At 40.1% G+C, this 16477-nt stretch overlaps 1 protein-coding gene across 3 annotated transcripts in view; it reads right to left on the reverse strand.

Annotated features, from left to right (window-relative positions):
- The window catches only part of Mdn1 (midasin AAA ATPase 1), a 129761-nt gene that overhangs the window by 75373 nt on the left and 37911 nt on the right, over positions 1-16477 (reverse strand). For all 3 annotated transcript variants that reach the window (XM_087897210.1, XM_087897209.1, XM_087897208.1), the window contains exons 22-33: positions 16276-16386; positions 13354-13505; positions 12057-12235; positions 11371-11579; positions 10761-10907; positions 8197-8338; positions 6114-6248; positions 5897-6035; positions 5206-5344; positions 4836-4963; positions 2477-2621; positions 271-400 (exon numbers count right to left, since the gene is read on the reverse strand). In XM_087897210.1, the coding sequence (XP_087753336.1) occupies positions 271-400; positions 2477-2621; positions 4836-4963; positions 5206-5344; positions 5897-6035; positions 6114-6248; positions 8197-8338; positions 10761-10907; positions 11371-11579; positions 12057-12235; positions 13354-13505; positions 16276-16386 (1756 nt within the window). The remainder of the gene's footprint in view (positions 1-270; positions 401-2476; positions 2622-4835; positions 4964-5205; positions 5345-5896; positions 6036-6113; positions 6249-8196; positions 8339-10760; positions 10908-11370; positions 11580-12056; positions 12236-13353; positions 13506-16275; positions 16387-16477) is intronic.

The following is a 16477-nucleotide window of genomic DNA, read 5'->3' on the forward strand; positions in this document are numbered from 1 at the left end:
TAGAAGGCAGTTTCTAACTTCAGTCTGTCTCCATATACATGTAAAATATGCATACATACATATACAAACTATGAAAATAGAGGAAAAAAATTGGAAAAGTCTTTCAGAAGAGGTAAATGCTATATTTCCTACAGATCTATTGTGTTCCTATTTTTGTCTCCTTCATTTTTATAACACACTGACTATACATGCAAGTAATGTTCCATAAAAGAGTTATCACTCCCCAAACACGCCCTTCCACCCCATCACCAGCACTATATGCACACTCACCTTTATGACCTAGTCTGCCCAGAGACAATCCTGGACGAAGATTGTGATTTATTATTTGAATTAAGTCCTCACGCTTTGTGCTCTGAGGGCACCATATTTCTGTAAATCGATTTCTTAAGGCAGGAGACAGCTGTAAGGAACACAATGGCTAATGAAAATTAAAAACTTTTGAAGCTAAAGAATTAGTCCTTTGAAAAGAATGTTAGCAGTGACTCCACCATGCATCTTACCTTTCACAAATAAAAGATTGTTTTGCTCTTGCAGTCAGCCCCTACTACGATCTACATTCTCACACTCAGAACCGCTCACGACAGAAGCTGGCAGTGTTACTCATCTGCACCAACTCTGCAGTGCCTACCATCTACCTGGTGTATTATGGAGGGATCAAGAACAACGTCTGTACCAAGGAGCACCTAGGTTGTTTCTCACATTCACACTGGCCTTCTAGATAACCAATGTCTTTAGTACTTCTCTACTAAGAGCTTACCAGTATCTATTAGAGATACAAAAGCAAAAGGCAGCTTTCCCTTAGGTAGAAGACAGCCATTTTGTGTTACATAAAGGTAAGGATATCTGGCAGGCAAGTTAACAATCCTTTTGCTGTTGTTGTTTTGTGGGGTGGGGAAGTTTAATGCAAAATATTACAATTCTTTATTTTCCAAAATTAAGCCAGTTGTTTCTGTAAGCTTACCCTAATTTGCACACACAGTAAGAGCATGACAGGACAGCTCACAGCTTAAAAATCTGAGCCCGGGTGTAGAAGGCAGTGTTCACTGCCACCCATATTCCGTGTGGGAATGAGTGGCACTCCCAGGACAAAGCATGTATGTCATGTTTTCAGAGCAAAGACTCAGCAAAGTGGAATGGTGCAAGATGGCAACAGTTGCCAGGAATACTTTGCATCACTACATAATGATTTTGAATTAATTTTTGGTCTGTACATATTCAGAAACCCTTTACTACTACCTAATTTTTCATGATCCCCATATTCATTGACAAAATTCTTTATGTGGTGACAAGCCACAGTTTAAGGACCTGAGCTCAACAAATATGATATGATACATTTCCTAAGGGAAAGCAGTGATTTGGGTCTAGCCCTGGCAGTGACAATCAAATGGGTCTTGGGGTTCTTACTAGGTTACCTGTACTTACTAAGAATGTTCTCGGTGTACTCAGTTAGGAAACACTGCTGTTTTTATTTCAAGTGTTTGTGTGTGGTATGCAGTCCATGTGTTTGTGTGTTCATTGTGTGTGGGAGTGAATGTAAACTACCTTGAAAGCAGATCTTTAGAGCACAGCAACATTCTTTTTCTCTCATGCTACTAAATAAGCAACATGTTCACATTTTAGGCACCCAACAAGTAAGAGCTTCATTGAAAATCAGTTCATTTTTCTTCCAGGCACACAATGCTGTCCTTCTCACCAAATGTTCCCTGAGCTTTTTGAAACCACAGGATAGTTGGCTTCCCTGATTTTAAGTACAGCCTTCTGAAGAAAAGAAACTTTACTTACAATGTTGGTGACTCACATAACCTGTAACAGTATAAATTGGTTCTGTCTATGAAACTATGTCCCGGTAGGCTTCAAGATTGCTGTAGACCTTCTGTCCCCCAAATGCCGAGATGCATGCATCCCGGCATGCACCACCCTGGCTAACTAACACTGCTGTGATATCTATCTGACACTTTATTATCACTTATACGACCACTCTAATATTTAAGAAAGCAAAGTACTATTTGCGCATGGCGGTACATACATTCCTGGGAGGCTGAGGCAATGAGTTCAAGAGCTTGGTTATGCAGAGACTCTGTCTCAAACGCAAACACACAGAGACTGAGAGTCTCTCACAAAGTAAGGTATTAACCAGAGACTCTGTCTCAAACGCAAACACACAGAGACTGAGAGAGTCTCACAAAGTAAGGTATTAACCAGAATAGTCAAGGGTCAGACAGAGCAACTCACAGTAACAAGTCAGCACGGAGGGAAATTCAGGACATCTTGGATATATAGAATGAAATGGCAAATACAGAAATGTCTATAAGGTTGTTCAAAAATGATTATAATTATACATATGTTTTTATGAGTTTATGATCTATCACTGAATTGTTAACCACTATACAAACGTAGTACAACACACATTTATGGGTGACTGTAAACTGAAGGAAAAAAAACTAAACCAAAATTCTGCTCCAGAAAGCAATTTTACCTCCTTTTTCCCAAAGTCGCCCCCAGGGTTCATGGTTGCTAAGATCTGGAAATGTTTCCCAGCAGTCAAGAGCTCTACTTCATTGCCCTTATCACCTGGGCTGCCCTTCTCAGCCAATACCAAAGACTTTTCCACTTCAAGGACACTAAAAGAAAAATTGGGAAAAAAATTAGAAAAGGCTTATGTATTGTATGCTGTGGATGCCAACAAACCCAAGTCCTCTGTGGAGTTAACGGTTTAGTGGTGACCCGTCACACATTGTCTGGGTTAATGGAGGCCTATGCTGCTCTAGAACTCTCCATCCTCTGCCCAAATGTTGGGACTGCAGGGATGCACTATCAGACACTTGAGGAAGCTTCTTATTTATTTTGGGTGCGTGTATGTAGGCCTTTGTGTTCCACAGCACAAAGGGGAGGTCCAAAGACAACTTCTGGGCATGGGTTCCCTCCTTTCACCAAAGGGGTTCACAGGGATCTTTTGTTTTATTTTGTTTTTTGTTTGTCTGTTTGTTTCTCAAGATAGTGTTTCTCTGTAGCTTTGGTGCCTGTCCTAGAACTAGCTCTTGTAGACCAGGCTGACCTCGAAAGATCCACCTGCCTCTGCCTCCCGAGTGCTGGGATTTAAAGGCGTGCACAGCACTGCCCGGCTCACAGGGACCTTTACAAAGAGCCATTTCACTAGCCTAGGGACATACTTTTGATAAAACAAACCAATTTCTTTTTCAACATTGACTACTAATGCACCATCATGATGAAAATAGATGTCTTAAATGCAAGGGTTCACTGTTACACCATTCCTAATACCCCAAAGTGGAAATAACAAAACTACCAACAATTAGTGAAATGATGAACAAAGTGCTATATTTCCAATGCTGCTAGTAATTAAAGAAACACACAGATACTCTATACTGTGATAAGGAAGAACTTAAAAATATTAATATAGAGCTGTGTGGGTATGGAGGCTCCTGGCATTCCCAGCACTTAGGTAACTGAGGCAAGAGGACTGGTGTCAGGCTGATGCTAGTCTGGGCTATAAAGAAACTTTCAGACTTCCAGACTAGGGAGACAGCTCAGCTGATACAGTGCTTGCCGCACAAACATGAGGACCCGAGTCTGGATTCGTGGGACTTGCTGGCAAGAGTATAGTCAAACTGATGAGCTCCAGGTTCAGTTGGAAGACTGTCTAAAAAATAAAGTGGAGAACACTGAGGAAGACACCAAATGTCAACCTCTTTCACACAAACTCATGTTCACATGTATGAACACAATCATATAATACAGATATTATAACAGAGAGTAAGAGAATAAAGCATTTATATGGAAGACTCAGAAAACACAAAACTGTGGAGAAAAGTTAATTAGTGATTGCCTGGAACAGGAAAAATCCAGAATTCATGAGAGATTCTACTACATGATGTTAGTGTAAACTCGACTATGGTGACTGTGGAAACTGAAAATCTAAGTTCACTAAACACCTAACCATAGTTATAATATAATATAAAAATTTTATGGTATACAATACCCCAATAAGACAGCAAAATGTATATCACTGTATCAGGGCTAATAGAGGTTGTGGAACTGTCTTACAGTTATCAAATTTAAAATTCTAATACTAGCTTCACTTAAAAAATTAAGTTATAAAGTATAAGCATAAAATCTGATTTTTTTTCTTTAAATTTATTTTTTTATTAAAAATTTCCACCTCCTCCCCGCCTCCCTTTTCCCTCCCCCTCCCCAGCTCCTCCTCCCTCTCTAGTCCTAAGAGCAATCAGGGTTCCCTGCCCCGTGGGAAGTCCAAGGTCCTCCCCCATCCATCCAGGTCTATAAAGGTGAGTCAAGGTCCAAATGAGGAGCAGAAGGAGGGAGAACATGAGCAAGGAAGTCAGGATCACGAGGGGTGCGTCCACCTGCTGAGACACTGGGACTGATCTAATGGGAGCTCACCAAGGCCAGCTGGACTGGGAGTGAGGCAGCATGTGATCAGACTGGACACTCTGAATGTGGCTGGCAATGAAGGCTGACTGAGAAGCCAAGAACAAAGGCACTGGGTTTTGATTCTACTGCATGGACTGACTTTGTGGGAGCCTGGTTTGTTTGGATGCTCACCTTTAAAATCTGCTTTTAAACAACTATTGTAACTTAAGCTCATTTGGTTTTAGCTCTATCATCCCACAACGATTACTGAGAAAAAATAAAAAATAAAAAAATGAAAACAACCATTTGATCCCTGAAGCCAAAAGGACAGAGACTCCTGCACATCCCATCATTTTCTAAGCACTAAGCATGGAGAATTAACAAATACAAGAGATCAAAACCAGGTCAACAACTTCATCAATAAACAAGCCCCTCACTTATATTACCTGTTCAGTCTTTCCAGGACAGAGTCATCAGCCAATGAGATCTCATCTAAGAGGAAAAAGCTGTCCTCCTTCATGGCCAGAACCAGTGGTCCATCGTGCCACTCAAAGAGTCTTGTGTCCATTTCTTCCTATGGTTTGGAAAGGAGGAGGAATTAAACACACATAGTTAGATGTCTGAGGTAAAACACACTTTCTTCAAGAAACAAGCGTCTATGAAAGGGACAAGATTTGTGAGGATGCCCTACAGACGAGTGAAGTACACACATACACACATCTGAACTGTATCTTCTTCCACTATGAATCCACTTACATGAACTTAGCAAACCATAGTTCATTAAATAAACATATCAACACTTGCTACTAGACAAACCTTGTCATTTGGCTTCTGTCTCACTGGCCTTAAGCCCCCCAGAAAGTCTGATGTCTCCATATTTAAGTGGCAGTTGACTGAGTATAGTTTCCGATTTGCCAAGGTTGCAAACATTTGGCAGATGGTAGTTTTCCCACACCTATTAGAAATATAATCAGATTAATAAGCAGCATCTGTTCCAACTACATAGCTACAGACATTATATCAGCAAGAGATGAGGCACAATGAGACCACATTACAAGTCTAATTTAACTCAAGACCCCTGCAAGCCAGGTTCATGTTGTTCCTCTGTAGAACATTAGTGCCTTCCCAAATCCTTTGTACAGAAGGCCATCAACTACAAATTCTTCATTCTTATAGTTCTACCAACAGCAATCAAGGGAGAGGCAGAAACAATCCTTACAGACTCTAGCAACTTCTCTCCACACCTACTGAATACATTTAAAAGAATAAGCGGATAAAAATAGTTCCCAATGGCATAGCAAGAGAAAACATTTGTTTCCATAAGCAAAAGATTTAGTATGAAGGGAAAAGAAATAACACATCTTCCTTTAAAGAAAAGAGAAAAGACAACAGTGAGAAAGAAAGGGCAAAGAACCCCCTAGGTGCTTCACTCAGCCCTGCAGATGTAGCCTAATGCCATGGCAGTGAAACTGGGACTTCTCAAAGAGCTATGGCTTCAGAGATTTACCCAGTGTCTCCAACCAGCAACACAGGTTCACCAAATTCCAGCGCTCTGCCAACCAGCACTGCTAGTCTCCGCATGCCTTCGGTCCATACTACATGGCTGAACTTAGACTCCAACAGACTTGACTGGGCAGACGATTTACCTATCAAAGCAGAATAAAATTGTAGGCTCAAATGAGCACAACTTTATTCAGGTTCCTATTGTGTTTGGGTCTACTCACCCAGCAACTTTAGAACATTTTCTTTGGAGAAAAGAGACTGAGGACACAATTTTTTCTTGAAATGTTTTTCAAGGACTTCTTGAATTACATCAGCTTCCTCCTGCTTCCGGACTCTGCCCGCCAGAAGCATGAAACCTGAAGGTTGAAATAAAGAGACAACTAAGCATCTGGTAGTAATAGTGAAGAATGTTGAGAACATGAAGAGCAACTTCCACCCGCTGTTGCTGAAGCAGCGATCTAAAGAACCACCCTAAGAAAGGAAGAGTCTAGTATACCAACCACATGCTAGAGCCATGCCCCATCAATGTGATTATCATGTATTTCACACATAAATGAGCAAGCGTGTATACCAAAAGATGTACACGAATGTTCAGAGTAACTAGCTTCATAACAGCCGAATTAAATGATCTAAATATCTATGTGTTTCTTGCCTTATAGCCATATAATTTTAAGGAAAAAAAAGGATTTGGTCCCTCTGTACACAAAGTCAGAACCTCAAGAGTATTATGCACTGTAGGATCCCATGTAGGTGAAGCTCATGAGAAAACAGAATTGATTACCTCCACTCACAAGAGAAAGAAGTCGTCAGGCTGGATAACACAAGCCTGTAATCTTATGAAAGGTGAGGCAGATGAGTTTAAGGCCAGCCCGGCTATAGTAAGTCCCAGGTCTATGGACTACACAGTGAGTACCTTCCTCAAACAAACAATCAAATGAAGGAAGCTTCTGAGATTTGGCATGTCAAAACTCAGTGTTAGTACTGACTTACATGAATATATACACAGATCAAAATGCTTCATCATGTGTTACAACTTTAAAGAAAAGCATAAAAATGTGTCATCTATCACCTCCAACAGATTCTCATTATGCCACCAGGCTCAACTCAAACTTCTAGCTCTCCTGCTTCAGTCTATGTGCTAGGATTACAGCACACTGGTACTACCCAGGTCACAGGGACACCATAATCAACAGACTGTCAATTGCCACCTTTGACCAACACAACTCCCAGAAGTGTCCAGCCATTGTGCTAATCTTGAAGACCTAATATCTTGCCCACCTTGGCATGTCCTTTCTCCAAGTCATCCTCTCCTATAACCTACCTTATATTCCAAACAACAGATTTGATGCATTAACATTCTTTGATAGGATTCAAACCTACTCTCAGGCAGCAGAACTTTCTTACTGCTGACAGGGTACTGTGTGGTCAACCCTAAGAAAATGATCAACCAGGCTATAAACTAATATGCCTAACTACACCTACTTCTTGTCCTCCAAAAGCTTGTTAGCTCCTATGACAGAACTAAAGACATCAGATTCTGTTCCACACCCCACCCAGCCCTAGTCAGTCTTCCTAGCATAGCTATACTGAATAAACTCCTTTCCTGCTTCAGCATTTTGTCCAGTAGGGTGTTTGAAGGTAAGTGGTCAGAACTAACTCACTAAAGGACCATCTTCCCTGAGCTGGAATTCTGTCCCATGACTCTATAATAACAGGACTAATCCCCAGCAAGCCATCACCTTAGTACATCATCTTAGTACCAGAGAGGGAAATAAGAAACTCTCATAGGCCAATTTTACTTACGTTCCTTATTTTTTTTAAAGGGTTATATTAATGACTTTCCAAATTAGAAGACTATAAAATGCATTCCTTGATTCCTGGCAAGTAACAGTGTTTGGATTATCTCTGGTTGCCACAATGAAGGTAACAAGCTACCAATCTCCTGTGCAATTCCTAAAGGGGGCCGTGTCAGAGCCTACCTCCCACACACAGCAACTCAGACTAGGGTTAGAAAACCCACAGAAGCTGGGCATAGGGCTTCATGTCTAAAATCCCAGCACTCATAGGCAGTGGCAAGAGAATTACAGAAAAGCCAAAGCTAAAAAGCAAGACCCAGGTTAAAATAAGAAAACCACAAGGGAACAGAGGACCGCCTGCCAGAACTCTAACTGTTCATAAGAGCAATGGGAGCTGAGGGGGAAAGGCTGTTTTTGGAACAAGTCAGAAAATGAATGTACCACACACAATTTAGAAAGCATCTGTTTAAATAACACATCTGGCATCATTTTATGATTTAAAACATACCATCATTGGCTAAATGCTGTAGCCAATCATAGTCCTTCTCAGTCTGCTCAGCCAATCTGTATCTTTCAGCCCATCGGAACAGATCTCGAAGGGCAATAAACCCCTGCTTTCCAGCAAACACCGAGGAACGTCTACGGTAGGACTATTAAAGTATAAAAACAAATAACTGATTCTTACTATACTAGATAGAAAGCATAAATAATATCTTACATAAATTATTTAACAAATTCATTTTACTAGATTTAACTTTTCAGAAATAAAAATTATCTGGAATTTTTATTATTATAAAATAATTATCTGGAAAAAATGTTAATAGCAAAAAAAAAAATTCTATCTCCCATACAGAAAGAGAATAATCTGAATAGTATGAAAGATAAAAGAAAATGTTGGCTAGGAGTGAGCAGAACACATGTGCTATGAAAGGGGAGAAGGATCCAAGGGCTAGAGTGGAAAAGAGAGCAGGAGGCATGGGAAAAGAAAGGGCAGAGAGTGGATTACCAAAACTAACGGTACACAAACTCCCTTATGGAAACAACTACATTGTAAAATAATTACAAATACAAATACAATTATAAAAAAAAGAGGAGGAATTTGAGCACATATCAGAAGACATGAATTAACTGCCTTTCAACTGTTGATCAAGGAGGTTCAGGAAGCCCCCAAACAACACATGTTATTGTCATTGCTCTTGGTTGCCCACTGTAACTAGGTGGCAAAGCCCTACTCCTGAAGACACCGCATACTTTGTTGCAAGACACAGAAATTATGTTGGAACTGATCTGGAATCTTCTTTCCTGCTAACTAGCTTTCCGAGTGTAAAAGGGAACTATAAAGTCTGCTGGGGGAGAAAAAAAATCCAGCAGTGGACATGAATGTTACACCACTGATCAGCCAGACAAACTTTACCCGCTGATAGAACAGCGCCATGGTTATGCAGGTAACTAACTGTAGAGAAACTCATGCCTGGTAATGTAAACCTGATCAAACTCTCATGGCTAGTGAAGACATAGGTCCTAGGGCAGAACCTACTACCGATGCTTTACTTGAAGAGACATCTCGTTATCTGCCTTCTACTTTTGTCTAGAAATTCCTGCTCTTTTAACATTGGTCAGAGGTCTTTTAGCAGTAAGTAGCAGTCAATGCAAAGACTTAATAACTGTTCAAACTGTTGAGTATACACGACTATAAATGTTCATCTCTAAATAGGACGTTTATATCAACTTCAGAAAGGCTTAGAAAACTATATGGAAGTGGGGGAGAAAGAATTCAAGAGCTGGAAGATAGGGAAGAGCACCAGGAAAGGCTGTCATTTGACATGGCTGCACTCATGAATTCAGAGCACCTATGGTTACCTGCATAACAAGAACAAACAAGTCAAAATTCAAACATGGTAAGAAGGAGAGGTTCACAGGCACCACCTAAATGAAGCTGACGCACTACTAGTAACTGATCAGTACTGAGGGAGGAGGAATCGTTTCTCCTCAGGAGTGTGGCCACTGTCAAGCTGCCTATGTTCGTGCAGACAACACTAATGGGACACAATGGGCTGTAAAACACAAACAAATATCCACAAGAGGACATGAAGTTGTGACCAGGAGTATTAATAGTTTTCTATTTAATTAATTTCTAATAAAGACCCCACCCCCATCCCAGACAGGGTTTCTCTTTGTAGCCCTGGCTATTCTGGAACTTACTCTATAGACCAGGCTGGCCACAAACTCAGAGATCCACCTGCCTCTGCCTCCCGATTTGATAAACCTTAGGTGTTGGTAGAATGTTTCACTAGTATGTACAATGACCTAAATTTATTACCAGTCTCAGAGTGGAGGGAACAAACTTAAGTTTTATAGTTAACAAGGAGAAGCATGAAGAAAGGTTTCCAAGTTTCCCACTACAGTGTCACAATCACAGATTTAACCAACACCATCGCTATATTTTACACCATATGTAAGCACGGGTTGGAGATCAGTTTTCAAAAGTTGGTTCCCTCCTTGCTGCAGTGTGTTCTGGGGACCTAACTCAGGCTGTCAGGTTTGCACAAGTGTTTCTGCCCACTGAACCATCTTGTTAGCCCACATCTTTATGACAAAGAAAAACAACAACAAAAAAAGGGGGGGGCAAAAACAACCAAGGAAGTCACAAATTCTAGAATACTCTAGGCAACATATGAAAATAGTCTCAAAAAATAAGTACTTTGTCAAAAATTACAAATAACATACACAACTAGGGAACTATTGTCATATAAAGTAAATGTAATAAAAATTTACGATGGTAAAAGTGCTGATTTACAGAAGAACCAGAACCAGGAGCTGGGAATATAGTTCAGTAATAGAGAGCGACACAGCAGGCATGAGCTCTGGGTAAACTCTCCCAGGCCCCGGAACATATACATAAAATGGAGATTAACAGACACATTTTAGAAGCGAGACTTCCCCAAAATTATCCTTACTCTCTAAAACTAAATGGACAGATGTGCTTCTGCTTGAGAAAACTATCAAACTGTGAAGCCAATGCTGATGAATGTAGTCCACCTAAATGTAAGTTCAGATGAGGATATGAAATACCTGAAGGTCCAACATGACTTTAACCAATTTACTGCAATAGGAAGGCGGCAAACTACATCGCTTGTGCAAGATTACTTCCAACTCAGAACTGGGCAGCTCATCAAAGTGTAATTCCACAAATCGATTTCTGAAGGCTCTAGACAGCACCTAGGCAATATACAAAAATGTGTGTGTGAAAGTCTCCTCCAACAATGAGCCCATGACTAAATATCCAAAGCAAAGTGATCAGCACTAAAGTCATATATACATAAACAAAAACTCATCAAGTTTTATTTACATATTTGTGTACTGATCTATCACTCTATTCATAACATATCTATATATGTAGCAATAATAAAGAAAAAAGAGGTTATCAATTTGAGAGGGAATTGGGGAAAGCATGGAAAGAGAAATAATGGAAGTGATGGGAAAGAGGAAAGGGAAGTGATATAACCACATTTTAACTAAAATCTTATTCTTAAAAAGCATCTATTCATTTGATTTGCCAAAGAGCAGCCCTGCTATTCACCACAAAAATTCAAAACCTTCAAGAGGGACCAGAACATCTCATTCCTAATGAGTTTACCATTTCACATGGTAATGAACAGATTTTGAGGCAAAAGTTACATACCTTTCTGCCTCCATAAAGCCCTGGGGGATTTTGTGTGGCAAAAAGCATGAAACGAGGGTGTGCCTTAACGACTTCCTGTGTTTCTGTTATGAGCAGTTCACGGTTATCATCCAACAGCCTGTTGAGTGCCTCTAACACATCAGTAGGTGCTAAATTTAATTCATCCAAGACAATCCAATAGCCTTTTCTCATAGCATCAATAAGAACCCCTAGGAGAAAATGACAAGGATTAAAATGTGTATGTACAATCACAAATCCTACACAACCATTACAACTCCAAGCAAATTACTCTCGGCAGCTAGTCACAACCATCAAACAATCTGTGACACCACTGATCCAAGAACTAAGACTTGCAATTGACACGTTTTCTCTCTAACCACAGGAGGAGCAAGGGCTGACAAACATCTCTTGTTCAACCTGATAAATCTTCTCCCTGACATCTAGTTTTATTAAATCACCAGATTCTCATTATTTATTCCAAAACCCCTCTTTACTCTTTCTTTTAAATCTCTACACTTTGTCTTTTTCAAAATTTGGTTCAATGCAGGAATTACACTGTCCTAGGAATTAGATTTACTAACTATTATGATACAGTTCAAGTGCCTCAATTAGAAGGGATTATAAAAATAAGAAATGGGTCAAAAAGCATGAAAATTTACATTCAAGCAGTGAAGTAATGACACTACCTTCATTAAAGACAAGTTTCCCCGAGGTGTCAGATGTGTAACAACCAATGTATTCTTGAATATCTGTGTGCTCATGGTTGTTGATACGCACACAGTGGTTGCCAGTAGCTGCAGCCAGCCACCGTATGAGACTTGTTTTACCAACTGATGTTTCACCTTGTATCAGCACCGGATAGCTTCTGTAAAACATTAGTCAGCACAGTAATTATAAAAAGAGATGAGAAAAGAAGGGAAGCTAAAAAAAGTGCCTTTAGATACCCACGCACTGAGAAGGTTCTATGGTTTTTGTTATTGTTGCTGTTGCTTTGAGATAGAGTCTCACTACGTAGCTCTGGCTGGCCTGAAACTCACTATGTACACCAGGCTTTCCTTGAACTCACAGAGATTAGTCTGTTTCTGCCTCACTGTGCTGGGATTAAAGGGGTGTACCACCATACTTGGCTGAACACACACACACACACACACACACACACACACACACACACACACACACTTTCTAACCACCAGAGGAGCCAGGGCTGACAAACGTCTCTTGTTTAATCTGTTAACTTTTCTCCCTCACATCTAATTTTATTAAATCACCAAATTCTCATTATCTATTACCCTATTCTTTGAATTTCTATACTTTGTCTATGTCAAAATACATATATTATCAACTACAATGCAAATCGCCAAAGTTATTTGAATTCTGATTAAATTCATAGAGAATCTCCTGTCAAATCAAGGGGCTGGCATAGGACTAAACCTGCATATCATGCCCAGCCTTCAGATGGGTTAATAGAACAATTGTTCCTCAAAAAATATTAAGGTAATTCCAACCTCTCTGGTAGTATTTGCAAGAAAAAGTGGAATTAATTGTTAGTCATAAGAAGTGATAATCAAATAAAGCATATTTACTTTCTAGTTTTGGATGTTTTTGTCTGCAAGTTGTGTGTGTCAGAGTGCATATGTATGCAGGACTTCAGAAATGAGCTTCGGATCCTACTGAGCTAGTTCCAGGCAATCACAACCTACTGGCCATGGGTACCGGGAACCATGTCCTGTATCCTCTGAAACAACAGCAAGCACTCACAACCACTTAATCACCTCTCCAGGAACAAAAGCAATGACAAAGATGGCCAAAATAATATCTTTAAGTCTTTCCCACCAATCACACAAGTACAAATCATCACAGGGCAATGAGTTTTAGAAAGCAGTAATTCAGCAAAGCTCTGTCAAAGTTTAGGAAAGCAAGCTAAGTAAACACTGTGCCTCTTGTAGGAACGCCACAGTAGCAGGAGGGTAAACCCACACATACCCTGCAGAGACCACACGAACTATATCTCTGAGGTTCAGCTTAACAGAAGACGTCAGAACATATGTTTCATCTATTGTAGGCTCCTTGTCTCCAACTGAAATCCAATAGCCTTCGACCTGGATCAGGCGACCACCTTTGGGTTCTGGAATAGGCTAAAAAGACAAAAGACTTTGAGAAATGACTATAGTCCTATGTCAACTTTGGCATTCTTTCAGAGGGCAGTAAAGTTCTTATTGAGAACACATCTCTGCTCTGGGTGCTTCCAACAGAAAACTCATGAGTTAAATATAAACACAAAATTACTTCCAAGAATGAGAACAATTTTTTTTTGCATATTTGTTTTAAAATTAGGTAAGACTAGAAAGATTTAGTTGAAAAACATACAGAATCAAATTTTTCACATATGTGGTTCCACCCCCTCACCCCTAGCAAAATACCCATTTTTTTTTTTAATCTAAAATATCTATCTATCATTTTCCTCAAAACTAGGCCAGTATGTAAAGAGGGAATAGAGAGGAGGCTTTACACCACCACATTCTGGGTCATCCGGAGGACACAAAACCAAACCTCTATAGAAACTGATCCTTTATGGGTAGGCTGGCTTTTGTTTGTTTGTTAACTTGACATAAGCTAGAGACATCTGAGAGGAAGGTATTGCAATTCAGACCACTGTACATTTTATTTAATAGTTGATGTGGGAGGACCTAGCCCATTGTGAGCCATGTCATTCACAGGCTGGTGGTCCTGGATAGTTTAAGGAAGCGGGTTGACCAAGCCATGAGGAACAAGCCTGTAAGCAGCACTCCTCCATGGTTTCTGTCTGCTCCACTTATAAAGCACAGGCTGAAATAAACTATTTGCTCTTGGTCATAGTTGTTTATCAGCAATAGAAACCCTAAGACAACAGGTAATATGGGTCACGACACAGCCATTCCAAAGGTGTTAGTAGGGTAAATCCCACAAAGTAAACTTAAGCGGTTTTATCGTCTCATGTTTTCATAGCCTCTACTAGTTAAACATGCATTATTTTTAAAATGTTGACTCCAAATTAACTTCAAATTCCTGTCTTTCTTATACTAATGAGTAAGCAATGAGAACAAGCTAGATGGTGAAATTTTCTGTTTCCTCTAGCCTGATGCTACTTTGTAATTTTGTATCAAACTCAAAAGCTCTTGCTTTTACCAGTATCCCCACCCCCTTTAAAACCTTGTAGTAGTTCTAAATGAGAATGAGAATGGCCCCATAGGCTCATGTGTGACTACATGGTCCCCAATTAATAGAACTGTTTGAGAAGGATTAGGTGTGGTCTTGTTAGAGGAGTGTATCGCTGAGGGGGTGGGCTCTAAAGTTCCAAAAGCCCATGCCAAGCGCAGGTCTCTGACCACTGCCTGTGGATAAGGACATAGAGTTCTCAGTTATTTTGCCAGCACTATATCTGCCTGCTTCCCACAGTTATTATTATGGACTCTCTCTAAAATGTAAGCAAAACTCCAAATAAATGTTTTCTTTGATAGGAGTTGCCTTGGTTGTGGTTTTTTCACAGCAACAGAGCTGTAACCAGGACAAACCGGAGTCAAATTAAAGATATGGGTAGGCTAAATAAAAAGGCAGGTTAGAGACAGGACACACAGGCTTGACAACTCGAATTCAATCTCCAGAACCTATGTAAAAAGCTAGATGTGGTGATCATCAGTAACGCTAGAACCCCTAGCATGACGAGGGGTGCAGACAGAAGCTCACAAGTCAACTAGCCTGGAGTATTCACCACAGAAGCAGAAATAGAGCCACCCTGACTCAGCTCTGGAGAAGGGTAAGTGCTAAAAGTTATTCTCTGACCTCTGCACGTACACTGTGGCTCTTATGTGCCCGCTCACACACAAAATTCATCAAGTAGCTTTTGTTTGGAGGAAAAGTGGGGATGGAAATATAGCTCAGGGATAAAGTATTTGCCTACCATGAATGAGATCCTAAGGTTGACCCAGCAATTTTCCCCAACCAGGAAAGCCACAGAGTAATATCCTTATGCAATGGGCTCACTTATACAAAATACGTGTAAGAGTTTACCTCAGTGAATCAACAAGCCCATACTGGAACTTTAAGCATAAAATAAAATGAATACACACATTAACACTTTGTTTAGAAAGGGCTATCTATAGAATTCAAACCTCAAATAAAATTGAAATTTCACCATCTAAGATATACACTGTTGTAACACGGTCCAAGAATGGAGTTGTGTGAGGAGAATTCTAAGTGCTTGTGAGAAAACTCACAGAAAACAAGAGTCTTGTGCCCTCAGTTTCTTCAAAGCACAGAATTGTTGTTGGAATGTATTTTCATGCTCCTCCCAGGCGTACTGGCTAGGAGTGAGGTTCCTTACGATTAGTCATCACAACTGGCTATTGTTATTTGTTGATATGCCTCTATGGAAAAATACGTTCTGCACATGTGGCTTATCCTTGGGATTGTACACTTTACTAAGTGACTCCTCTTAACCCTCAGAACACCAACTGCCTGATGCTTGGAATGAACTTGGCTATGGCATGAGATTTAGTCCACCTCATTCTTAGGCTCCAGTCTCCCAGGTGCCACTGCCTCTGGACTGGTGACAATACATATCTATAATCTTTTTAAAGTTTTTGCTACAAGGGGCTGAGACAGCTCGGGATTAAGAGCACTGACTGACTGGCATCTCTTCCAGGACATGGGTTCAATTCTTAAAACCTACACGGTAGTTCAGAACCATCACTAACTCCAGTTCTAGGATCCAATGCCCTCTTCCGGCCTCGACATACAGGAACAGAAGTGCTCTGTAGACATATATGCAGGCAAAACACTCTAATATATGTAATAAAGAAAAAAAAAAAGACAGAAAAGTTTTCCTCAAATAGCTATATAAAACAAGTTGAACACCAAAGAACACACCTGTTTCAGCAGACTTTTGACATTGCCAGAAATAATGTGTTGACAGATGAGCTTCTGAACTACTGGGTGTGATGTCCTGTCAAGCTGTGTTAGGAAACCCAAACAAAAGCCCTAGAGAGAAAACACAAACACAGATAAATACAAACTGGCCTTATTTGGGGAATAAAATTTAACATCCTGGAACATCCCAGAACAATTTTTG

Source organism: Myodes glareolus, chromosome 16, assembly GCF_982192425.1.
Source record: "Myodes glareolus chromosome 16, mMyoGla1.1, whole genome shotgun sequence".
Lineage (NCBI taxonomy): Eukaryota > Metazoa > Chordata > Mammalia > Rodentia > Cricetidae > Myodes > Myodes glareolus.